Consider the following 24,719-nt stretch of genomic DNA (forward strand, 5'->3'; position numbering starts at 1 on the left):
GTCGTTGGGCGGTCAGCCCGTACTGCTTGCGGGCTGCCGGGCGACATCTGCGAAGTAGCGTGCGATACGTCTGCTCCGTTCTGCTTGTAGGAGGCTAAGATAACGGTTATGCTTTTTACTGAGAGATGCAATGCCTGCCAAACGTTATTTGGAGTCTTAAATGCAGTGGGAGGGCACGTTTGGGCTGCAGTTGGAAAATCGGTGTATCTTTTCCGTGTTCCTATTTGCTTTTGCAGTATGGATTTATAAATACGTGTCTGAAGTCTTTGGTGGTTGATAAGTATGGTGAAGAAATATGGGAAAAATTAAGGTAAGGTGTTTGCAATAAATACAGTGCAATGTATTGAAAGAAAATGTTCACAAATACAGCAGAAGGTTCTAATTCCTTACTGATAAATGGCAGCTGATGTGTATCTCAAATAGTTATTAGAGGTAGGTGACAGGGCAAAAGCAAGAGTTCTGGTATTAATTTGTTCAAATTAATTTGTTACACTACATAATTAAGCATGACATTTTGTCTTACAGACAATTGTGTGATAGACTCACTGTGACAAAAATCTGAAAGTAATTACACTGAAGAGCTGTCATTCTCAATAAGAAGTCAGTTTCATTCCAGTACCTTCTGGAAAACAGCTAAATATATAATCTTTTCTGCTTTCGTCATTACTGCATGAGCGTTCTGGCATTTTCCAAGAGCTAAAGATATACAAATGATACTTAGATAGTCACATAAAATAGCCACCGAAGCCTATATAGAAATTCAGCAGGCTTTTGGTCAAGACTGTGGAGACCCAAGAGCTTGGTAATGTGGCCCTATTGAGCAACAAGCAAGTAGAGCAGGAGGCAAGCTAACACACTAATTGCTCCAGTACCTCCACATTAGGAGTTGGACTCAATGATCCTTTATGAGTCCCTTCCAACTTGGGATATCCTGTGATTGTATGGTGCCCTAATCCTTGAAAGAATTTGTCACAATGCATTAATGTGAATTAGCAGAAGTGTGGAGGCAGATACACTCCTAAACCACTACTGAAAGTAGTGTGTTTCAATATAATGTGTGAAGGAGTTTAAGGAATCAGTGAGCTAAGTAGTGTTTAATGAATGCTGATTTGGTCATCCAAGCGTGTCATACTTACAGCACCACTGAGAGAAGGATATTGTCTTTTCTGTTGTAGACTCCAGGCTGGGGTTCAGGATAGTTTCTTGACTTTTGGAGTTTACAAAGATGAGATCACGATGCAACTTGTTGACAAAGCCTGCAAAATATTAGGTACGTGTCACCATGCCTCAAAAATAAATCCTCCAGATTCACTTCTGAGACTACATCCCAGATTTTCTTCTCTTTTGCTCTTCAGGATGCCTTTCCTATATTGCAAACATTCTGCATTCACTCTTAATCCATCTGACAGCACTACCAGAATTTCCAAGCCTTTTGTATTCATTTAGATATTATCTTGCCAGGTGTTCCTGCTGATATGGTTCTGAGAGAGTTTGGAGAGTATTTCTTTGAATTTTGTAAACGTTCAGGATATGACCACATGCTGAGAACACTGGGTGGAAATTTGTATGAGTTCATAGAGAACCTGGATGCATTACACAGCTACCTGTCCCTGTCTTACCAGGCAAGTTCAAGTAGTAATTACTGAGTGGGTACGGGTGGGCTCTGACAGTTTGCAACCCAAGGAACAGCATGTTGTAGGTATGAATGAGTAAGGGAGAAAGAGGCCATAACAGCCTCTACTGTGTTCTGAAACTCATTCATCCAAAATGTTAGGACAAGTTTTTTAAAATATTCTTTTCTGAGTACTTCTCAAAAGTAGATATTATTTAGCATATTAACTCTACTGCATAGGAGATAAACATAAGCATATTTCATTTTCTATATTTTAGCTTATTCATATTACTGCTGATTTCACTAAGGCACATTTATACAATTGAAATTTACCATATTCCTGGTCAAAGAAGGATACTGAAAGTTGTTCTTTTGTCTCATCAGGAGATGAATGCACCATCTTTTAGAGTAGAAAAGAATGAAGACGGGTCAATGCATTTACATTACTATTCAGATAGAAGAGGTCTGTACCATATTGTGCCAGGTAATACAGAGTACAGATCAACTGGTATGCAGAATATATATGGACTAATCATATATTTGCAGATATACTTTTCTCAGGTTTCAGGATCTTTTTCTCAGATGAAGACTGGCCAAGAGATTCAAACCTGGTAAGGTTTATTCATCAGACAACAGACCTCTGTATTTCCCTGCCTGCCTAATCACTTGTAGCTACCAGTGTCTTCTGCAAGATTTGCAGCACTCCAACCTAGCCCTTATGTCTGTTCCTGCTATAGAATTCCAGTAGACTTCCTATAGTGGAAGGAAAACTGAATTTCATGTTTATATTGATGTTGATTGATTCTCAGTAATTCATATTCTTTAAATTACAGTGAATAGCAGTGATAGTTTGAAAGCATATGTATAATCCTTAGATATGTACTCCTGCAGTACATGCAATTTTGTAAAACTGCTGTTGGACCCTGCTCAAAACTGATCTTACTCCAGCAATGGTAGGAGTTAAGATCTTTTAACTTTGGGAATCTCCACAATTATTCTTATGCAAGGGTTAAATATCTACAAGTACGTAAGAGATAATCATATTCATTTATTTCCTAGATGTTTCTAAATGAAATATTTTTTTATCAACTCCCCCTCCTCCCGCCACTCCTTATCAAAATTCATTTCATATTCCTCTTGAAAGACAGAGTTGGAATTTTCATGTCGTTGTCCAGCATTTCACTTAGTAGCTAAGAAGAAATGAGAAGACAGATATTGCATCTTCATGAAAGACTTACTTCAAATGAAAACATTCTGCACCACTCTAGAATATTCTGCAGATTCTGTTTCATATTCTACTGAAATAGATTGTTTTAACAGAATCTCTTTAGAGCCTGTACAGTTCTGGGGCTTTGGGAATTTGTATTTTTGCTGTGTGTGACATTTGGTCACATTACTCAGGTATTCTTCTGAGCTTTTTTTAGTGAAAGTAAGCATTTGTCGTCAGACAAAGCAAACAAATAATAAAAAAAAAAACCCAAACTGTAACCTTAAAAAATATCTCTATGTACATAATCTCATCCTAGTAAGACACTGGTAGTAGGAGCAACATAGGTAACCACAGGTCGTTTTCTTCTTCCAGCATCATTTGAAAAAGTAATTCCTGAAACAGTGAAATATCACTGTGAGCTTGCTGAAAGGGAAATGGAAAGATTTTGTTGTTGGCAATGTTGTGTTTTTTGTTTTGCTCTCAGGAATCATCGGTGCAGCAGCTCTGGATTTTTTTAATATTGAGATTTCAATGGAAATAGTCAATCAAACGGAAGAAGAAGAAAGAACTGGGAAAAAAGAGCATATTGTTTTTCTCGTCACTCAAAACCCTGTACTTTCATATAAAGAAAGAAAGAAATTTTCTTTCTCACCTCAATATCTCGCTGACTCTGAAAAACAAAATGATACTCAATTGAACGATAAGGTATTTTAAGGTTCATTATCATTATATCAATAACATACGATTAAAATAATACACCCTTGAAAATCCCCTTGGCTTAATTTCAACAGGATCTTGAGAAATCAGAGAACGCTATTAGAGGAGGCTCGGTTTGTCCTGTCAAGAAAAGTCACTGGAAAACAATAAGAGGAATAATCACATTAGGAAAAGGTGAGAACATTTGGAGTGAGCTTATCGTTATCTATGAGTCTTTTCAGTAAGAAAGTCAATAAGCCTTGCTGTGTCCCACCACCCCTCCATGTTGAAGTTACCATTTGTGTTTCCTCTTCTTCTTTTCAAGATGTTTCTGGTTAAACTTCTTTCAGTTAGGCACTGGCAATCAAAAAAAAGAAGTGCAGATAATAAGCACGCTTACTAATGTCAGAAACTGAAATGGAATATGACCTGTCATTTTTGTCTCATAAACAGTGTTCTATGAAAAGTGTTTTATAAAATACCATTCTGTGGAATGTCTGATACTTCCCTGTCATGTCACAGTGTCTAAGCTGATGAATTTAAGAGAGTGCTTTTTTAACCTAGTTACAGCTATTTCTTCCAACTGTAGTAAATTGCTCTGTGCTTTTTGTATGGTTAAGTTTTAAACCTGGCCATCTCATTATAATGTAGAGTCCTGTCTTACAGAATGTAATGCTGACTGGTCTTATGAGGTGCAATGTGACTGAAAACTATACGCTTATCTTGCCACAGGTAAACTCCTGAGAGGGTTTGACCCTGTTTATCCCAAGACTCTCTGGATTGACACAAAAACATTTTGCAATGGGCTTCCTTTTCATATGGTTTTTGACAAAGAGGTAGGACAGCAATACAGTAAGGACATTTAATTTGCCTAAAGCAGTTATAACTAAATATAGTTATTTTCTGCTGCTGTGACACATCGTTCCTATGTATGCTCTCTATACAGAGCATGTTCCTTTTTAGCATTTACAGAAGTGCTTTGTACAGAGACATGAAATAAAAGTTGCTCATAATAACAGTCACTTAATTTTCTACAATAGAAAACACCTTTGACCCTTTGGCTTTTATTGAGATCCCCACATATGAAACAGTCACAGTTGTGCCAACAAGGTATATCGTAGCAGTCTACCAAACACAGAACAGAATTTTCTGAGGATTCTGGCAACTTTCCTGTCCTCTCATGTGCCAGAGACATGATCCATCCTTTAAATTGGTTTTGCATTTAACAAGCTAGTCTCCCTTCTCCCAGTTAACAATCTGTGCTAAGGCTTTCATAAGACTTGCTTTGCAGCTGAAGCCCTGCTTTCTGAGACTCCACAGCAGAAAAACCCAGACATCTGGGTTTTCTCTATCTAGTAGGAACCGGACCCAAAACTTTATCTTGCTGTTTGAATCTTTCATATTCATATATTCTCTAGAGCAGTGGAATTGCCTTTCCCTTTGCAGGGAAAGGCTACTCTGTGGATAGTTTCCAAATAGCCTGGGCCCCCAACAAGGTACAATACCTCTTACTCCCAGTTTTGTGCAGAAATTAGCTTAACAGAGGAGTGAAAACAGGAGAATCTGAGAACCGAACTGCAGAAGATAGCTAATTGCAGCCATTCAGGAACATGTTCTGGCATCGTGCTGATAGAGAATATGCCACTGCCTACATTAGCCAAAGTCTATCTTCTAACCTTTTGAGACATCCTTTCATGATGTGGAATAAGGGCAGTTCCTGTAGCCATTATTGGTAGCTGGGTTAGAGTATCCCTGATGACAAGGAGTGATGGCAGGGTGGACATTTATGGCAGGAGTTAAAAGCTCGTATATGGTCATCAGGCTAATAGAGAAGACTGAACCTTTCACAGAATCACAGAATTTACACAGTAATGGTTAAGAGAAGATAATCAGTGGCATCCTTTAGAAAAGCAAAGCTTGTCAGGACCTTTTGTGTCACAATTATTTTCTATTTAGAATGCTGGTATCTCTATTTTTCTCTTTCAGTTACATACAAGGCTGAGAGGATTCATCTTCATATATACATGTATATTGTATCATGTCTGTAGCTGCATATAGAATGTATATAAAGTATATCTGTTTAGTTTTAGGTTTTAAAAAGAGGTATTAGAGACATCTCCCTTGAACATTATCATACAAACGTAGATGCTTGTAAGAGCCATGAGAAATTAGGGCTTCCTGTAGCTGCTATGGAGCTGGAGAAGCTGGGCCTGGGAGCACATGCCTCTTGTCCCCCAGTCATCCTGATGAACTGCTACTGCTGTTAGTAGTTGGATAAAGAAGCTGTAGCCTCCTTTCTCTGCTTTCTTTCCCCGAAGGAGTCTGCAGGTACAGCATAACTACTTTTAAAAAAATTGTATCATCTGGCACTTACCAAATAAGGAAGAGAGCCTTTTTCTCCAAAGTTACTGTGACATCAGTTATCCTTAGGGAGGAGTGCAAGAATGAAAAAGAGGAAAAAAAGTGAAAGACTGAAACGCTTATTTCTCTACAACACTAGCAAGTATACTGAAAATTACCATATGTGCTATCATCCTACAAGATATTGCCATGAAACAGTGTATTTTCTTCCCTCAGTAGTATGCTTAAATGTGCTGGAATCAGCAAGATTACATTAGGCAAACACAAGTACGTGCAAAATAAGAGCAGATATGATTTTTTTTCTTTTTAAAAATTCATACTGAACAGCACTTGGATAATAATATTCCTTTCTGGGCCCTTGGTCTTGCTATGAAGAAAACTCATTCAGAGTTTTGTAGTAATAAGATAGTTTTGTACTGAGTAATAAGAGTTTGGCTAATAAGATAGAAACTTTGCTAAGAAATAATCCACACGGTATTACAAGGCTGAGTGTGTATACGTATGGAAACAGTGATAAGCTGTAGCTTGGTCTGACACCAAACAGGATATGCATTGTAACACATTGTCTGTATTCTCTTTTTAAGCTCAGAGTGAAGCAAGCTGGGGTGAGCATTCAAAAGATCGTACCTGGCCTTCAGACCATGGGCATCTGCCTGGATCACTATTTCAGTATCGTTCACCCAGAAGTACCCTTCACCATCTCTAGCATTCAGAAATTTATCAACAGCCAATTTGTTTTCCAGACCAAGAGAGAAATGATGCCAGAGTCATGGAAACAACGGCCAATGCTAGAGCTGAGAGGTACTTCACTGTTTTCAGAAGCATAAATGCTCATATTAAATGAAGAATAATGCTGGAGTTAAACTAATGTCTTTCTGTGGACTCCTGGCTTCACACAGATTTTATAAGTAGCCTTGTTTCCAGCAAGAGGAGGATTAGATCATTTTCTTTACATAAATAGTACTTCGAAATGCTCATAGACAAACTCTAATGTTACCTTGTGAGATTTTGGAGGCTTTCAGTTAGTAGTAGCGTTCCCATTTGAAAGGCTTGAAAGCTTTGGGACTTGTGGAATGTGGAAAGACACAGAGCCAGCTTCTGCTCTTGGAGCCATCAGGCAGAATGTGGAGATGCAGTGAGCTGTGTAAAACTGTCTGGGTCTCACCTTCCCATAGCCCTGCAAATCAGCATATCCACCTGAAATAGGATCACTTTGCATTGCTAAGAATTTTCTTTGATGAAAAAATTACTTCTTTGTAGTTGGAACAACATTTTGAGCCCAGCCAACTAGCACAGGCAATAGCAGTGCACAGATCTTGGATTACATCTCTGGCACATAAAGAAAACAATTAAAACAATGGGTGAGCATTCCAGTAATACACAGCAAAACACATCTCTGCTGCCAGTGTGCAGTTCCAGTTCTGTCAGGTGAAGGGGAGAAAAAGGGCAGGGAAAGAGGGAAGAGCTTAAAAAAATTTCTACAGCTGGAAGAAGAGAAATGTCTTCCCCTGTGACTCCACACATTCTGATCCCTAAAATGTGAATATATTATACAGATTTACTTCATGCCTTTGAGGGGAGTTATTTGGTACACTGGCTGGGTTTCATATGTGGATAAAAATAAATTAGTTAATGGTACTTTTTTATTATTATTCACATTTGCAGACTTATTTGTCTTTTTTTTCTCTCTATTATGTTATGGAAGAGTTTACTGGTTGAAATTGTTGTAGCAACAGAGATTTTATTTGCTCTATTTTTACTAAGAGGAATGTGGGAATGAGCATAGAATAATTCTCTCCCCATGTAATTAACTGAAATGACAGTTGTTTTAAGTATTCTGTGACCTCAGTTTTGCTCCTTTGAAGTATAGAATATGACCTAACTTTCCCTTATTTCCTTTCACCTCTACATGATGAGTGCCAAATCACGAGATTCAGAAAAAAAATAAGAGTTTAGGGAGACCTTGAAAAAAGTGTTGTTAACAAAAAAGTAACTTTAGCCACTGGTAAAATTTTACTTCCTATTATTTAGTTAGGTTTTTTAAAGTAGAACACAAAACAACAACAAAAGAAACCCATAACCAAATCTCAACCCTGAAAACAAAAACCCAATCCTCCAATAAAAATCTCTTACAAGTTTCAGACATATTTGTACCTGTTTATTTATGTGAGTGTGAAACTTAAAGCTCCAGCTTCTAGGAGAGAAACTTCATTGACTTTACTGGGACCACAATTTACCCACTGTGAAATTTAAGTCTTTCACTTAAATTCCTTTGATTCTCAGTTTCCCAATGTACACTGCAAAGGAAAGGAGACATCTTGCGAGCACTGTGGTTCCTATTGAAGAGAAGGAACCAAAAACATGGTTAGGCTCTATCTTGCATTTGCAATGAATGAGTGACTGCTTTCTGGGTCCTGAAATCTTTTTATTTACCTAGTGCACTTCATCCATACCAACCCACCCAGTTCTAGGAAACAATTGCAGTGATGACACAGACCCACAGAAAGCTACCATCCTTAGAAATCATTCCCTAGTATTCACATCAGTAGCACTGAACCTTACACAGAATTTCAGGGTGATGAACTCTCTTATCAGCACTTGTTTTAAACAGGCCAGATGATCTGGATGGAGTCTCTGCAGTGCATGCTCTATCTCTGCTCACCTTTACTTCGCACTTTACATGAGCTGGAGGAGCGACAGATGCATATTGCAGACATTGCACCTCATGACGTGACCAGGGATTTGATTCTTCTCAATCAGCAGCGACTGGCAGAGATGGAGCTCTCTAACCAGCTGGAGAGGAAGAAGGAAGAACTGCGGGTACTGTCAAAGCACCTGGAAGAAGAGAAGAAAAAGACTGAAGCTCTGCTCTACGCCATGCTTCCTCAACATGTAGCAAACCAGCTGAAAGAGGGGAAGCGAGTTGAGGCAGGTGAATGAACAGTATTCGTTAATGAAGCACGAATGATACACCCAGTGTGATGGTGATAGAGAGACTGGGAACTAGCATAGCCACTATGTCATTGCTGTGAAGTAGATTTTCTACTTAATGACATTCATTGGTAGTAAGCAGGAGAACAACAGACCCTTCATTTCACTGGTAAGGTAGATTAGATTATTATTTTATTTCAAACATAACTTTGGAAGCTGTTTGCCAGAATTGTTTCCTAGGAAATGAAAGGTGGTAGCAGCTGCCCATTCAGGGAGAAAATTTGGTGTTTCAACAGTAAAGTGGGCTTTTGTTTTTAAAATGAACATACAGGGACATGAGGGCTCAAAAAAGGAAATACAGAAATTAGTCTTTCTTAGAAAATTTTCCTAGTTTCTCTGTGCTATCTATAAACCTGGAGTTATCATGATTCCCATTTCTCTTAAGGATAGCAAGTAAGAATATTCTTATATTCCCTTTAGTAAACACATATATGAAACCCAGGATGAAGAGCTTTGTATTTCCTGAATGTAGGTGAGCATAGGACATATTCAGATGTCTGAACTGTTTGAAATGATGTGTTGTAGTTTTTATATTTGAAGTGTTCTTATATCAACATCTTTCATATCTGGACACATGTATAAATATTACAACTGAGAAATCATGTGTCCTAAACCAATGACTAGAAAGAAATCCTTGCAGACAACTGTCATGGTTATCCAGCCATTACTGTTATTTACAACTGTTTTTTTCTGCTCGCAGGAGAATTCCAGGAGTGCACCATATTATTCAGTGATGTTGTGACCTTTACCAACATTTGTGCCCAATGTGAGCCTATTCAGATAGTTCTCATGTTAAATTCAATGTACCTGCAGTTTGACAGACTGACCACAGTGCATGATGTATACAAGGTATGTTGTTGATTAAGACTATAGAAATAGTCTGGAATCAGGCTGTTTATTTATTTATTATTATTATATATTTTTAATGCACTTAACTGCTCTTCACCCCAGCATGATTTCCTAGAAACCATAAAATACTGCATATTTATAGTGACCATATAGAGAAACAAACAAAAATCAAAAACATATAAAGACGTGATTAAATGTGTTGAAAATTTTGAAAAGGAGAGTAACTTCTGTCATTGGCTGGAGTCTCTCTTCAAAATACTTATACCAAAATTGCTGTTTCGATACATCTTTTTCTCTTCCCTCTCAAACACCCATCTAAGATACTAGGATATCCCAGTTCATGGACCAATCCGAATAATTTTCCTAGTTCCTTTATTCCAGTCTCTTGTAAAACATGTCAGTGTGTTATTAGATGTCTCGTTTGGTGGAGATAACTATAAAAACACTCAGTCAAAAGCTAGGCTTTGATTTTGATTCGTGGAAGTCTTAGGCAATGGTATGTATCTCCTCTTGACCTCAGAGAGCATTGATTAGATCTAAACTGTAACACACATTGTTTTCGAACTGTGGAGGAAGGATGAGAGCCCTGCACAGCATAGCACTGTTAACAACTCCAGAGCTACCTAGATTTTAACAGCTGATCCTAATTTTGTCTGTCCCTAGCACATTAAATATTTAAGAAGGCAGAAATAGCAAAGAGTGAAATCCAAACCTCATTCATTCCTTACTGGGGCAAGACAAGCGAGATAAAGACCTGCAATAAATTTGTACTGGAAAATTAGAAGGATTTCTGCCTTGGCAAGGAAACTCTTTTCAATAATTGAAGCAACCAGAATAGGGCCTTCAGATTTTAGAATGGATTAGCAACATGTTCTATCTAAATCATACATCTTGAGTGAATTATCTGTGGCTATAATAATCTCCTTTTGATGCCTGCATACAACTCCCATTAATATTAAAGGAGGTAGCTAGAGCACAGGGAAGGAGGACAAGATGATTATTTCAGGGATCTGTGAAAGAAATGAAATACTGAAATTGATGAATGAAGCTTGGCCCATGCTTATAAATGTCTGAAGTTATGAATTGATCTTGTTAAATTAAATCACCTGCCACAGCCTAAAGATAATTAGGGTAACTATTTGCGTTAGTAGCCTCTTACAGTTATTTTTATCTTGTTAGAGAAATTACTGGTATTACTGTGGTTTGCTTATGTTAATAGAAAATACGTACAGGAACATGTTTTTCAGTTCTGTTTTGAGTCATTATGTTAGTGATCAAGCCCAAAGATGCTCATTAGTAAGAAATCCAGTTAATCTAATTTAAGATGGTCTCTTATTTGCTGATGGTAAATGTAACAGTGAAATCTTATAAGAGCAGTTTACAAAATTTCTTGACTGTCTAAGAGACTCTTACAATGAATCTTAAAGGAATTCTGTGTTTCAAAAGGGCATATTGTATTCCCAGCAAATCCCTGATATGGGGACAAACCCTGAATTATTACTCAGGTGCATTTCAATGTGCATTTCAGGGAGACTAAACACCTGAAGTAGGACTAACCTTTCAGAATCTTTCTCACTGGCAGCAGCATGTTGTGGGAGAACATCTGACTTTAAGGAAGGATATTCACAAGCTGCTTAGTTCACACCCTGCATTCTCTGACATCCTGCCATTGAAAATTGTAGGTTTCTTAATTTCACATGAACCACTTAATAATCACCAACGGATAGACTCTTTTGATTTATTGTGACTTTTAAAAAGGAAATACACTTTTAATACCAATTGTGAATTGGAGCTAATTAATAGCATTTAACTATCAGATAACTTTCTGGCTCTGGTGTTGTGCTTGAGGATAGTTCCTTACATATAAATCTGCCCTGGTGCGGTGGAAGACAAGGAATCTGGCACTTTCCCAGCATCTCTTACTACTTAGGGTTTCTCGCAATGATATCTAAGCTGGGTCAAGTAAACAGGAACAGAACACACTGAATTTTTTAATTTGGAATCAAGGAATAGATCCCCATCTCAAGGAAATTCACACATGCTAGAGCATGATTGGAAGCATGTTTTAGAAGGAAGAGGGAGTTGGTGCAGGTAAGGAGAGCCTCAAACAGCAAAGCACCTACCTGAAGGAGAATTGTAGGCAATACTCATATACTTGTCCTTCTCAATTAAAGGTGGAGACAATTGGAGATGCCTACATGGTAGTAGGTGGAGTCCCTGTGCCTGTATCCACTCATGCTGAGCGAGTTGCTAACTTTGCCTTGGGGATTATTATAGCAGCTAAAGGAGTACAGAACCCAGTTTCTGGAAATCCAATCCAAGTAAGTGGTTAACACACAGATTCTGATTCTTGGGTTGGGCTTCTGGTTAATGTATTGCAGTGGGACATCAAAGAGCTTCTTTTAACTTCTCTGTGACTTTGGTCACGTGGGTGCATTTTTCAGCAAAAGCCTTTCCCTGCGGATATTTGGTATTTTACTAGCACCCAGTGTTGTGTTAAGGTGGACTTTTAGGTGACTCAGTAGCATTAAGAAAGGTCGTAAATAACAAGTGACATTTCTGGGGGGTGTTTTATGTCTTTGTAAAGATTAGAGTTGGGATCCATACAGGTCCTGTCTTGGCTGGAGTTGTTGGAGAAAAGATGCCTCGTTATTGCTTGTTTGGAGACACAGTGAATATAGCTTCCCGCATGGAGAGTCATGGTGTCCCAAGTAAAATTCATCTAAGCTCCAGTGCCTATCAGTGAGTAGTTCTGATGAAAACTTTTCCTATTAAAAGCTGTGCTAAAACCATTGTCTTACAGCTGCAGCTTTCAGATGTAGAGGGTCCTGTCTTTTGTCACTGATTTATGCAGCTTACTTATAAAGAAAAATCACTGCTTGCAAAGAATTTAGTTTTGATCATTTCAGATGTCCTTGGATACAGAGGTTTGAAAGTCTTGATCCTAGAAAGTACAAGATGAAAAAAATAGATGTGGTTTTTTTTGGAAGTACCAATAGCATGATGTAAATGCTAGAAATACATATAATTTAATTTGACATCCTGCATAACCAGAGCTTCAAAATCTCTCTTATTGAGTACAATACTCTGTGGCAGAATAGTTTTATTTGCACCTATTATGTATTAACTGTATAAATCACTATGTTATTCATGAAGTGAGGAATTCACTTTCCCAAAGCTCTTGTCAATAAAAATTAAATACTGCATTTTCATGAATCTCATATATGCACAAAATATGCAGGAAGAGGTGAAAGTGAAGATGGGCTGCAAAGGAGTAGAAAAACATGGACTGGGCACCTATGAGTGGTATTAGGAAAGCACCTTAGCATTGAATGAGCAATGCTGTTTTTCCCCAAACTGAAGTGATTAGATTGCTTTGATTATTATAGCTTTTCTAAAGAACTGTTTTTTTTTTTTTTCTAACCTTGAATTTTCCTCTGTCATTTTCTTTTGTTATTTTAGCTGTCTAAAATACAAAAATTTTGAGATGACAGAAAGAGGAGAAATAGAAGTGAAAGGCAAAGGAAAGATGCATACATACTTCCTCGTTAGAAATAAAACTGCATGTGAGAATGAGATTATGGGAAGGCCAATAAAAGACTTAGATTCTGGCCGTGAATCTGCTCAGTCCTTTCAAGAAGACAGGGCTGAGATGGTGCCGAGTTCTCATCAGACAGGTAGAGTCAACTTGACGTATCTTTATCTCCTTAAACAAATGCATGTTAATACAACTACGTTAAGTGTTCTTTTCTGTTCTTCTTTCAGTTACTCATAATCAGCCAGAGAAGGACCAGACCACAGCCATTGCAATGAAGTATCTTGACGCGCCCACAGATGCACAAAACAGCCTCAAAAGAAGAAATCAAGCAAAAATTGCAGATTTAACAGGTAGTTATTTAGTTACCATCTAGAAAAGGCAACAATTACAAAGTAACTTGTGGGGCTTATTCTTGCGGTTTCATTGTATTCCACTTTTGAATGTCTGTGGCTTTATTCCAGACAGAAATTCATGGCCAGTATGTCCATGTTGGGTAAACTAACCAACCAGCACATGGCTTAAGGCCAAACAAATTCACTTTCACAGCAATCAGAACTGTTGGTCTTGCATTAGGTGGAAAGAAGCTGACATAGCTGTCAGATTTCAGCATCCTTCTGATAATGCAAAAAGAACTGATAACTTTTAGACAGCTCTACGTGAGGGTAGACACAATTATTCATACACACAACTTTTCCTAGAAAAGCTGCCATTATTTTATGTAGTTATGGGGAAACCCTGATCGAGCCTGAGAGAGATCTCATTGGCTATGCACCCTGTCAGTCCTCAAACCATCTCCTGTGGGGATTAGAAGGATTTATTACCATGCCTGCTTTCTACAGTCAAAGCTCAGTCTCTGTAGAGTCTCAGTTGGGTTTGATGCCTTAACAGTCTAATCTAATGCAGCAAGTCTTGTAATTCTATTTGTTTAACCTGTAGGTTTCATAAAGACTAAGAATATTGCCATTGATTGATTTCTGGGAAATGTTTTATTCCCCTCCCACCTATTTAGAAGTAGTAGTTAATCTAATATGTGACAAATAGAAACCTCTATGGTCATTAAAAACTCACACTGAAGGAGTATTTCTTTTCAGGCAAAAGTTACAATTCAAAAAGCTATGGGAGTCTCCCTGGAAACCAGCATTCAGATGATGCTCCTTGTCCTCTAAACAGGGGAAGAGTCAAACCAGATACTGAAGAGCCACAGATTAGAAACGTTCGCTCCAATTTTTGCAATTTGCTCTAAGTTTCTGACTTTTTACATTAATCAGAGCATTTTTATTATTATTTAGTCATTTTCTTTTTTGGGACCAATTTTCTATATGAAATTCTACATCATTTTGTTAAAAACCAAAAAGACAGAAAAGACATTTCATCACAATGTTCAGCAAAAAGAATGGAACGTGATTTTTTTTTAACCAATCTGCACATGTCATATGATACTCCCAGTGGAGAGTGAAACCACCACAAGATATGTTGAAGATGCATTTTTCAGCTTCTCCCATTTCTTTGAATATCTCTACGTAAAAATGACTGGTATCTCACGCAGCAATAGGGGAAGAGGTGAGTCATGCAACTAGAAATGTTCATAAGCAAGCAAGCAAGCAGTTGCACTAAAAGAAACATTCCCTGAAGTGACCATCTGTCTTGACTTCAGCACAGCCAACAACCTCCTTGAGTAAGGTCAGCAGAATTTGATCTATTCTATCTATTTAACTATGTTGACAATTAATCTCTACTGAGTCTTTTGCTGAGGAAAAGCACTATGCAGTAAAAGTGCAGAATAAATTTCTATATAACATAGCTTATATTTTTATCCTGAGGAGACAATACTGCCTACTTTGTGGCACGTAACAATAAAAAACATAAAACAATCTATGATCTTTGAATCAGCTGTGTATGCTGTACTTAGAAGATTTAAGAAGGAAATACACATTGTGAAATTAAGTGATACTGAATTCATCTCAACACTGAAGGCCTGTTCAAGGCCAATGAGCTATCAGAGACCTTCCAACAAGCTTCAAGTTTATTTCCTATGGTCTCACTTCAGCTAAACAAAAATAAGGCTTCAGAACTACACAGGGAGTATATCAATGCTGAAATTAATGCTGCTAACATCACTGAAAATAACAGTGTTAAGGATTAGCATCGCTTACCTGGTGTCATAGGCTCCCTTGCTGAGTTACTTCCATTCTGATATATTCTTAGATTGCACCTAATCAGAAATAGCAGACAAAAAGAGTTCAGCTGTCAAGGATGTAAGATAGGGGAGCAAAATATAACTGATAAAAAGACTGTGGACAGTCTGGCATATCATAAATCATCCTCTTGTTCCTGTATGTGGAGCTTGTAGTAGATGGAATGTACTGTGTTTTGGGTGAGTTTGACACGTGGTGCACCCTGCACACTGATGTATTATCATTGTGCGTGGATTCATTGTGTTAAGTATACAAACATGAGACCCATTTGAACTTCCAGCAAGAACCCAGTGGACAAGTCTATAATGTGACTCCTCTGTTACAGTCTGGAGCATCACATTTCTGCCTCTGTGTCTGTGGCAGGAGCAAAGCCTTTTAAACACCAGATGGAGAGGTAAGACTGATGAAAGAAATTGCCTCCTCTCTATAGTACAGCAAGATGAAATTTCACCTGGTTAGGTTCTTTTTTAAAATCCATTAGACAGTAGCTGTTTTGACTGGGTGCTCTGTGGCTCTATGAACAAACAGTGCATGCAGACCAATATAGGAGGACGTGTAGGGTGAAACTGTCTGTGCTGCTCTCCACACATTGGATATTTCAGAGGGCTTGCTCTTGTGGTAGCACACACAAAATGCCTGTTAGCTTTTTGAGCACCTTACAAGTGCATCTCTCGGCTTATTTTCATCTAGAAGAGATCCATTTGTGTGCTTTGAGACCACTGTATGATTTAAAATGAAGTTCAGTTAGTAAGCAAAACTAGAAATTCACTTAGAAATGTATTCTGGACACTGACTGAAACGCACTTATAACTGCACCCTTTAAAAGCTTAGCACTTTCAGCAGTAAAACTGGGCAGCATCAGTCTAGGAGAATGGAATTTTCTGACTGTCAGCATTTATTAATGGTTTTATTTAGATGGAGTTTTCTATCTAGACATTGTTCATTATTGTGGAGAGGCTGATGTATGCTGTAGAGTGAATATACATCTAAGCATTACTATTATTAAACTGGGTACGAAGTTTCCGAACACTTGATGGTGTTCTGCCCTCAGACACGAAATGCCTGCATTTCACCTTCAGACTTGGCAACTCCACCCCATGTGGCACAGCTTCTGTTGTTCACGGCTTTGTATTTTCATGTTACCAACCTTAAAAACAGCTTTCCTAAGGAAGGCCAATGCCTGATTTCTTTCTCATTCGCAGTGGTGTAAATCTGCAGTAACAGTTAAGTCAGCACTATCCCACTGATTTAACTTGAAAATTGACAAAATTTTCTTGCCTTCAGCCTACAGATGCATTTCACACTGATGAAACCAAGAACTTGTCATTTAACAAATGGCAGTGATGGACTCCATCTTCTTCTGCATTTGTGATGGGTACATAAAGCCACATAGCCCCAAACACACGTGTTACACAGGAGGAAACACCTCAGTTGCCAGTTAGCGCAGGAGGGAACTTCTTGCTGTCCCAGCTGCTTCTGCAGGCTGTACCTGCATGGCTGAATCACTTATTCTCTCTTTAGAAGGGAGAATTTTTGATTGGAAGCACTCTTAGCCCAACAGGCCTTGCCATCAGTGACTAGGATGTGCTGTATGTTAGAGAGTTTAGGTATGAATCCTCTATGGGAGGAAGGCAGAAATGGTTCATGGCTTAATTGCTGTCTGCATTACTTTGCCCAAATTTTAACACTTGCTTTGCTTATACCTGTCCTTTCTGCACTGAACAATCTATGAATATTTAATATTGGAATGTTTTAATTGCCAGTAAGTGCACCATGGTCAGATACTTTACGCTGTACTTTAGTACATTTGATGTGCTCAGTGGTTTCTCTGTGGCCTCTGCTACTGTCTGGTCTTCTGCTTCCCTGCTGGAGATGTGGATCTTAGTCAAATCTGAACATCTTGAACTGCTTTTAAAAATACCTGTGCATTGATTGTCCTGTGTTCTTAAATCTGTAAATACTGCTAAAGATGTCAATAATGCAGAACTATCATTCAAAAATAAATGTTTCAATTAACAGACCAATTGTCATTTGTCAATGGCTAGTTCGATTTCTTTCCTTCTTTTCCACCGTTTTTAGTTCTTCTGTCCTTATGAATATAAAAAAAAGTTAAGACCGTGACACCTCCAATAAACATAAAGTTTAATTTCTTGACTATACACAGTGATACGTATTTTTGTGGCATCAGAATCAGCAGCCTGGTACGGTTAACACTGCCATATGCTAATACGTGTGCTAACACGCAGTGACTGACCTGCACTGAACTGACACAGGAAGGATGGGAGAACAGAATTCACACTGCTGCTTTGAGAAGGTTGAGGCAGACAGGATTTAAAAGGTGAGATTTTTGAAAGCTGTCTGGAGCACATGGATTCCCAAATCCCATTAAATCGTGTTCAAGCATGAATTTTCAAAAGCACTTGGGGTACCTTTAGAGGTCTAGAGGCCAGCTTTTCAAAGACACTTGTTTCTCTGTTAAGTGAAACCAGCTGGATTTAGGTACTTTACACACATCTAGTTTCTTGCAATTGAGCTTTCATTAAAACATTTAAAAAGCATTTCCTTGTGCATGCTTTCAGAAAAGAGCTGTTAGCAAACTTTCCTAACTGTAACCTAATTTGCTGTGAGGCTTTGATTAAAAACACTTCTAACATTACAATGCAGCTCCGTATGGAGTCAAGCTGAAAATAAAATCCACAAATGAAGTAGCAGTGAAACTGAAAAGATTATTTAATTGGGAATGTATTAAAAAATGTTCTTGAATATATAAAACAATTTCAAAATAAAAGAGTCTGATATTTTTTTTACACATGTATAAAACATCACTGAAAGTCAAGAAGGTTTCTTTGTCTTTGTCTGCTTTCACTTTTGAAGACTCCAGAGTGTAAAGGCAGACAATAAGACTGACAATTTGTGCAGTATTCACTCATCAGTACAGCCTGCATGTTAAAACATAAAAAACATTTGCTTTGGTCAAAGCAAACAACACATGGGACGCTATCCTTACTCACACGACCAGACCTAAGTTATCAAGCACTCCTCATTTTTTACAAGTCATTTTATTCTTCCATTGGTTTTGCATCAGTATGCTGGATGTTTTTCTAATGATTCTTGACCTGAGCTGTGTTCAGACACCATTCCTGAAAACATCTGAGATTCAGAGTCCTTCCTGTTCTCACTTGGTGTACGGCTATCTCTGATGGACACCAGCTCAGAAACAGATTTACAGTCATGATTACATATTGATTAGCACCTTGTGCTCCTGTAGAGTTGGACCTGAAGTGGACATCAGCAGTCACTGACAAGTTTTGCAAAAATTTGGAGTCATGTTAACTGGTTCTGTAACATCCCCTTGACTTTGCTGTATTGGTATTGTGAAATTTGAAGTTTTAAGTACAGAAGAGATTCCCAGGTCCTTTAGCAGCCTTACTTCTTCATTTGCAACAAATACCTCACCTGTCAAGGGATCAGCAAACACAAGATGTGACTTGGTTTCCGCTTTTTGTGACAAACATAGCAAAACCAGCTTTAACATCCTGTTTAAAGCAGTGTTGAGGCGAGGGAGCCTTCAGTCGTGTTGAGCAGAAGCTGCTTTGTGGAGGAGCTTTGCTATCATGTGACTCCATCACAGCATACATGCTTCCAGCCAGTTTTGTCGTGGCTTCCATTTCCTTGCTGAACAACAGGGCAGTGACCCGAAACACCGTCTGGGTGAGTCTCTGAAGGCAGCCTGCCAAAGCGTTTTGCAGATAAGGAACCTGACACATAGCTATCACTTAAGGCCAATTTATCTCGAGAATCAATGGGCCTTTAAAAATTCACCAGCTCACATATCCTTTTCAGTGATGGTACTTAACTGTTTTGTGTCCCGATTTTGCAGGCTTTTGAAAGAACCTTGATTTGCAGCATAAGACACATCCATTGGTAACAGGAAACTAACAGCCTTTACTTTACCCCTGGAGAAAAATGAGAAAGGATTATGAGGATCGCAAACGTATAAAATGTGCACAAAACCCCCACCAGCAAGCCAAAAGTGCAGGCAGCACTTGCATGATGTGTGTGGGCAGAATTTCCTGCCCTACTGACACTGAGCTCACACAGCTCCCCAGGGGCCAGGCACAGTGTTGGCTGGCTGGCTGCTGGGAGCATCTGCCTTTTTCCATTGAGCCTTACAATTCTCTGCACTCCTGGCTCCTCTAGATAAATCCAAGGGGATACATCTGAATAGTAATTTCCAAAGAAAAACATATTCAGTATCTTACATACAGTTATAATGTTAGAGCACAATGTGAGAGACCTACTACTAACAACAAATCATGAAGACCTGTTGCAGAGCAAAATGCCATCCCTATAAAAAATTATGCTTCATTAACTTGCTGAACTCATTGCTACGAGTTATCCTGCTAGTAAAAGGCTTACCAAGATTTCTGCCTGCCTTAGCCCTCTTTATGTAAGCAGCAATGGTCACAATTATGGCTTGAAAATATATGAAATCTTCTATTCACATAAAAATCACAGTTTCATGCTTTGAGATGTCACTTGGACTGTTGGTAAGGTGAGGTTAAAAAAAACAAAAAACAAAAAACAACTCATTCCACAATTATTTTTTCTGTTAAAGCAGCCAACAGTGACACGAGACTTGTGCCAGACTTGGTGCAGGCCAGTGTTGCCAAGGCAGCTCTAAATAGAATGATAAAATAATCAGCAACATTCCACTTATTATTAAGTAACCAGTGCTTTTTGTCCACAGATCACAAAGCATCAGTTGTAAGACATCTACACTGCTAGCTCGACAACTCTGAAAACTTTTTTCCTTTGGGAGAAAACAGTGACATTTGCCAGTGCCCCCTGTGCGCTGAGTGCACATCCTGACACAAAGGCTCCCAAGCGAGGTACCTCCAGGACAGAACTCTCTGAAGCGTCTACGTGCATCGAGTCAGAAGTCTGCCAGAACCAAGCAAAGCATATGCTGAAACCCAGCACTGTAGGGTCAGGGTGCTTTTGAAAGTGAGATGTGTTCCCTGCCTGGGTCTAAATTTACATGTTAAAATGCTGTAAAGCGTCTGACCCTGAAATGTTCTCACAACAAAACAGGTGTAGGTGTTCAAGCCCATGGATTTCTCCTGCTTAAGTGCACACTTGGAGGCCATTTGGGCTGTCTCTGTTTTAAGCACAACATGATTGGCACTAAAAGCAGCTATGTGAAGGGAGTCACACCGTGTGTAACAGCAGCAGGAGGAGTCCGGAGCTGCTGCATATCACAGACTCACCATTAGTGCCCTTACCTTAGATTGTTGCTGTGTGTTGGAGAGCTTTTCGCCAGTGAGCAGAGGTGCTCACAACTTGTCCAGGAGCCATTCCATTTAATATAGAGCCCTAAGAACATTTTTCTTGAGACTGAAAGCATTAATTTATAATGCTTCAGCTACAGGGGCAAAATGATGTAGAGAATCTGCATCCATGCACCACATTATCACGCTTCCAGAAGCACAGCACAGAGTAACTCTGTGTCCCCACGCTTTTTGTTCTAAGTTTAAAAACTTGGCTTGTCAGGCCTGCCTATCAACCTGCAACCCCCCCCCAGCTCTGGTGGGGAGAACATCGCAACACCTTCCCTCTTTCCTCACCCACTCCTTTTGTTTTTGGAAACGTAAGCTGCTAACACTGACCACTGGGAAGGTTTGGCAGGAGGAGCAGGACATCCCACCCCACATATCTCCCATCTGCTCAATGGCCAGAGACATTTAGACAATCCGACGTATCGCTGCTGCTGACCTGAAACCCAAAGCAGAACCACGGCCAGGTGAAATCAGGTGTGAAGGCACACTGCCCCTACCTGCACCTGCGGACATGCTCCTGGAACAGCCTCATTTTGCTGGAACTGCCGCTGGAGAAGCAGTTGGCTGGGCTCTTCCCAAGGCCTCTGCCTACATCGCTGAGGTGCTGTGCTGCAGTGGGACAGGCATGCGAATCGGCCCTGCCCCGCTCCTCCAGCTGCCTGCTGCTCGGGGGCTGCTTGCTGGCACGGTGAGGCCTTGAGGGTGCTGATGCTGCAGTGGAGTAGCGCCGCACCGTCATGGTGGTGTCTGTGGAGCAGAGAGAAGAGAGGAGCTGGGAGCAAATGCAGCCAACTAGTGGGAGAGCCCTGCCCTGGGAATATTTGCTGGAGGGCACTCAGACTGTTATGGCAGCTGTGGCAGTGCCAGGAAACTGTTACTGAATGCTTTTGGTGGCCTAGGGTGCTGCAGGTGGCACAGATTGCACTCACCAGCCTGACCCTGCAGCCACCACATCCACTTCTGGACATCTGCTTCTCACCAAACAGCATTTTTGCTCTTTCTGCTTCACTAAATCCTCCATGAGTGCCAATCAAGCTACAAATGAGGAAATACCCCATCTTCTCCCCACTCTGATAAGAGTGGGAAAAGACAGCCTTCCTTTGCTGTTTGTTGCCTCATCTCTCCCTCAGACAAAATTAACTGCTATCTGCAAGAAGAACCTGCACCTCTGATGTGGTATGCAACATCTCCTGTTTGTTACTGCTAGGAGATTGTTCTCAGCTTTTTCTGAAGTGAGGTGACAACACAATTACAGCCGTTGGTCCTTTTCAGAGAACAGAAACATGCAAAGCAGCACTGAGGTAGCCCATACCCACAAAATCTCATAGCATCAAATCAAATTCTGCTTAAATAAAGACAAAGCAAGCTCTGAGCAGAACGCTTCAAGAACAGCAAAGCACTACACTGAGCCCAATACAGGGGTGCAGGCACCATATAGAGGGTCACAGGCACCTCTAACATGGGTCTGGATGTGGGCACTGAAGGAGGCCGGAGCACATGGTTATGTCTGCTAGACAGACAGCTGTGGCTCGCCTCTGTCTCCCTGCAGAGCCATAACAGCCCAACTGGAGTCACCCACGAACGTCACGGTACCTGCCTGATCCACTGGGACCGTGGGCAATGCATCAGGTCCTTCTGTGGGGCAGTGCGGGCCGCCCATCTCCCCACTGCCACCTCCCACAGCAGCACTCAGCCCGCAGGTACGCAGCTCTTCTCTCAGCATCTGGTTCTCCCGCTCCAGCTTGTCGATCTGGGAGTGCATCTCGCGGATGACCTGAAGGAGGTGCGTGTTCCTTTCCATGGCCTCCCCGACCTCCTGCTGACGACTCAGCTGGCAGCGAGCTCTCCCTGCTCTTAAAGCAGAGCCTGCGCCCTCTTTCACCACCAGCAGTGCTGGATGAAGCCGTCAGGTTGCTAAGAGGGGGCCCATGATTTATTCATCCCAAGTGTCACTTTTCAGAGCCGAGCCCTACGTGCTGGCACAAATCAGTGACAGCTCAGTGCTGCTCCATCAACAGAGCCCTTCTCTGTGCCTTCACTAGCTGCAGGGCTGAGGTATTCCATGGGACCAAGGTAGAAGAGTCCGCCTGGAGCCCACATCCCTCAGGTGATGTGAATGAGACCCTGCATCTGCAGCACCAAGGGAGTGCTTGGCCTTTGCCACAGTTCATCTTCTCTTGATTGACAGCAGGCACTGCACCAAAGCCTCCAAAGAAACAGCATTCCACCTGTAACCTTACCCTGCTGTTCCCAATGCCTCTGGTGCCTGCGAAGCAAAGGGCCACCATGGGGATGAGCTGGAGGAACTGGTGGAGCTTCATGTACCTGTCAGCATATTCCTTGTGACCAGACAGCTCCACACCTGCAGCCTGGTGGAAATTCAGTGTGGTCCAAGGCATATGTGAAACACCTTGAAGTCATTTAACATAAATAACAGAGCTTCTCCCACTTGAACTTCTTCAGCAGGCTTCACAAGACATTGAACCAGGGAGAGGTTTATTCACCTTCAGCCACATCCAGATCTCTCCACTAAAAACAACTGAACAGGCGGATGCAGTTGGGGCAGGTGAAGGGATGCAGCAGCCGCAGTGCCCTGATTTCCATGCAGCAGGCTGGCTCTGTCTATGGCTATACGAGCTGCATACTGACTAGCATCGCAGCAGCAAACATACAAACACTGGGAGGAGCACACGTTTTTGCTCGCACCCTCCTGGCACACTGCATAAAGTCTGGGGAAGTTTGTGAGGGTTTTCTCCTGAAAACTGATTTCAAGGACTGCTGAGCCCTCGTGGGAAGAGCAGTGCCAACACAATGAGCTGAAACTTCACCTCTGCAGAAGGAGCTTCTCCGAGCCAGCTGTGGCACAGCTATTTGTCTGTTTAACTGGTATGTAATCTGTCAATGTCCATTGAACATCCTTTGTGTTTTGCCAGCACCATTCTTAGTCCTCCTGGCTGCCTAAGCCCAATATGTGCACCACATGCACACAGGAGATCCCACGCAATGAAAGATCAGTGACACGCACTGCTTTGACTCTTGAGTACTCGAGGTTCTGAAAAGGGTCTCATTTCCAGCAGGGGATGCTCAATGCTCTCTGAAAACCACGCTTAACCCGAACATGGGAAACACAGAGATGCACAAGTCACATCCAGAAACCTCAACTGTGTTTTGGACAGCTAAGCATGTCCGTATAGGAACACTTCATACTTTCAAAAAGCACTTCAATGCCTGCACGTGGCATTTGATGCCTCTGGGTTCCTTTCCCTTTAAACAGGGTTGGTCTGCAGCAGTGGGAATTTGTCTGCTGTGTGCCAGCTCCCTGCAAGCACAACATATGCTGCTGGGCACAAACCTGCCTTTCGTGCATGAAAATATGTGCAGCAGGAGACATTCATAAATAGGAATGGGGCCTTTAGTACCCACACAGAGATGGGAGGGCTTACAAAGTAAAGCAGTGGTCACTTATGGGAGATGGACTCATGGTAACTGAGCAGTGCAAAGCAGAAATCCATCCCAAAATCTGGAAGAGCCATTATTTCTTAATCAATTTCCTATTTTCAAACAAAACATACCACATAAAATGCATGCTATGTTATATATACACCCATCTCAATACGATTCTGTATGCAACCTGCATACATACAATGAAAAATGCTTACATGACTGAGACTTTAGAAAATGCCATAGGACTGTTGCAGGTCCTGAAAATATATGGCAAGGTCACAGATTGCTACAAGTAGTGCCACAATAATGGCATGGTAATGAGGAATAGCTCCTAAATTTGAGGCACAAGGCCAGGAATGCAGACCACCATGAGCCATGTTAGCAAAAGGGAGCGTGCCACATCCACACGGATCTCCTCGCTCACCAAGATTTCTCCTTGCTTTGGAAATAACCCATGCCCATGGTCTCTGCCCAGTCACAGCAA

General features: G+C 40.5%; 2 protein-coding genes and 2 long non-coding RNA genes across 6 annotated transcripts; 1 reads left to right on the plus strand and 3 right to left on the minus strand.

Moving 5' to 3' along the window:
- The first annotated feature begins 16 nt into the window (after positions 1-16).
- Positions 17-18,291, plus strand: LOC100539100 (guanylate cyclase soluble subunit beta-2-like). The gene is made up of 15 exons (XM_003209068.4): positions 17-310; positions 1,176-1,270; positions 1,462-1,622; positions 1,997-2,096; positions 3,307-3,527; positions 3,614-3,713; positions 4,251-4,354; positions 6,464-6,680; positions 8,491-8,811; positions 9,571-9,719; positions 11,894-12,040; positions 12,307-12,461; positions 13,182-13,396; positions 13,485-13,607; positions 14,349-18,291. Exons 1-15 carry the CDS (start codon positions 126-128, stop codon positions 14,498-14,500), a joined length of 2,445 nt encoding a protein of 814 aa, XP_003209116.2. The 5' UTR covers positions 17-125; the 3' UTR covers positions 14,501-18,291.
- LOC109369441 lies at positions 1,169-6,976 on the minus strand. Of its 2 annotated transcripts, XR_002118498.2 has the most exons (4): positions 6,877-6,976; positions 5,893-5,943; positions 3,815-3,875; positions 1,170-1,256 (listed from the first exon to the last, which is right to left on the minus strand). It is a non-coding gene; the product is annotated as an uncharacterized LOC109369441 (long non-coding RNA). The 2 variants fall into 2 exon arrangements; XR_004160943.1 differs by lacking the exons at positions 3,815-3,875; positions 5,893-5,943; positions 6,877-6,976 and adding exons at positions 1,946-2,012; positions 3,475-3,584 and having other exon boundaries at positions 1,169-1,256.
- Positions 6,969-8,633, minus strand: LOC116217049. The gene is made up of 3 exons (XR_004160944.1): positions 8,542-8,633; positions 8,121-8,215; positions 6,969-7,056 (listed from the first exon to the last, which is right to left on the minus strand). It is a non-coding gene; the product is annotated as an uncharacterized LOC116217049 (long non-coding RNA).
- A 200-nt stretch (positions 18,292-18,491) lies between the features above and the next one.
- Positions 18,492-23,921, minus strand: LOC104912570 (putative coiled-coil domain-containing protein 195). 2 transcript variants are annotated; one of them, XR_004160942.1, is made up of 3 exons: positions 19,872-21,280; positions 19,310-19,408; positions 18,492-19,182 (listed from the first exon to the last, which is right to left on the minus strand). XR_004160942.1 is itself a non-coding variant. In XM_031555110.1 (3 exons), the coding sequence occupies exons 1-3, from the start codon at positions 22,590-22,592 to the stop codon at positions 19,279-19,281; spliced, it is 588 nt and encodes a 195-aa protein (XP_031410970.1). In that variant the 5' UTR covers positions 22,593-23,921; the 3' UTR covers positions 18,492-19,278. The 2 variants fall into 2 exon arrangements, 1 of the variants encoding a protein (XP_031410970.1); XM_031555110.1 differs by lacking the exon at positions 19,872-21,280 and adding exons at positions 21,289-21,538; positions 22,385-23,921 and having other exon boundaries at positions 18,492-19,408.
- Positions 23,922-24,719: the final 798 nt, after the last annotated feature.

This window comes from Meleagris gallopavo, chromosome 11 (genome assembly GCF_000146605.3).
Source record: "Meleagris gallopavo isolate NT-WF06-2002-E0010 breed Aviagen turkey brand Nicholas breeding stock chromosome 11, Turkey_5.1, whole genome shotgun sequence".
NCBI classification, from domain to species: domain Eukaryota; kingdom Metazoa; phylum Chordata; class Aves; order Galliformes; family Phasianidae; genus Meleagris; species Meleagris gallopavo.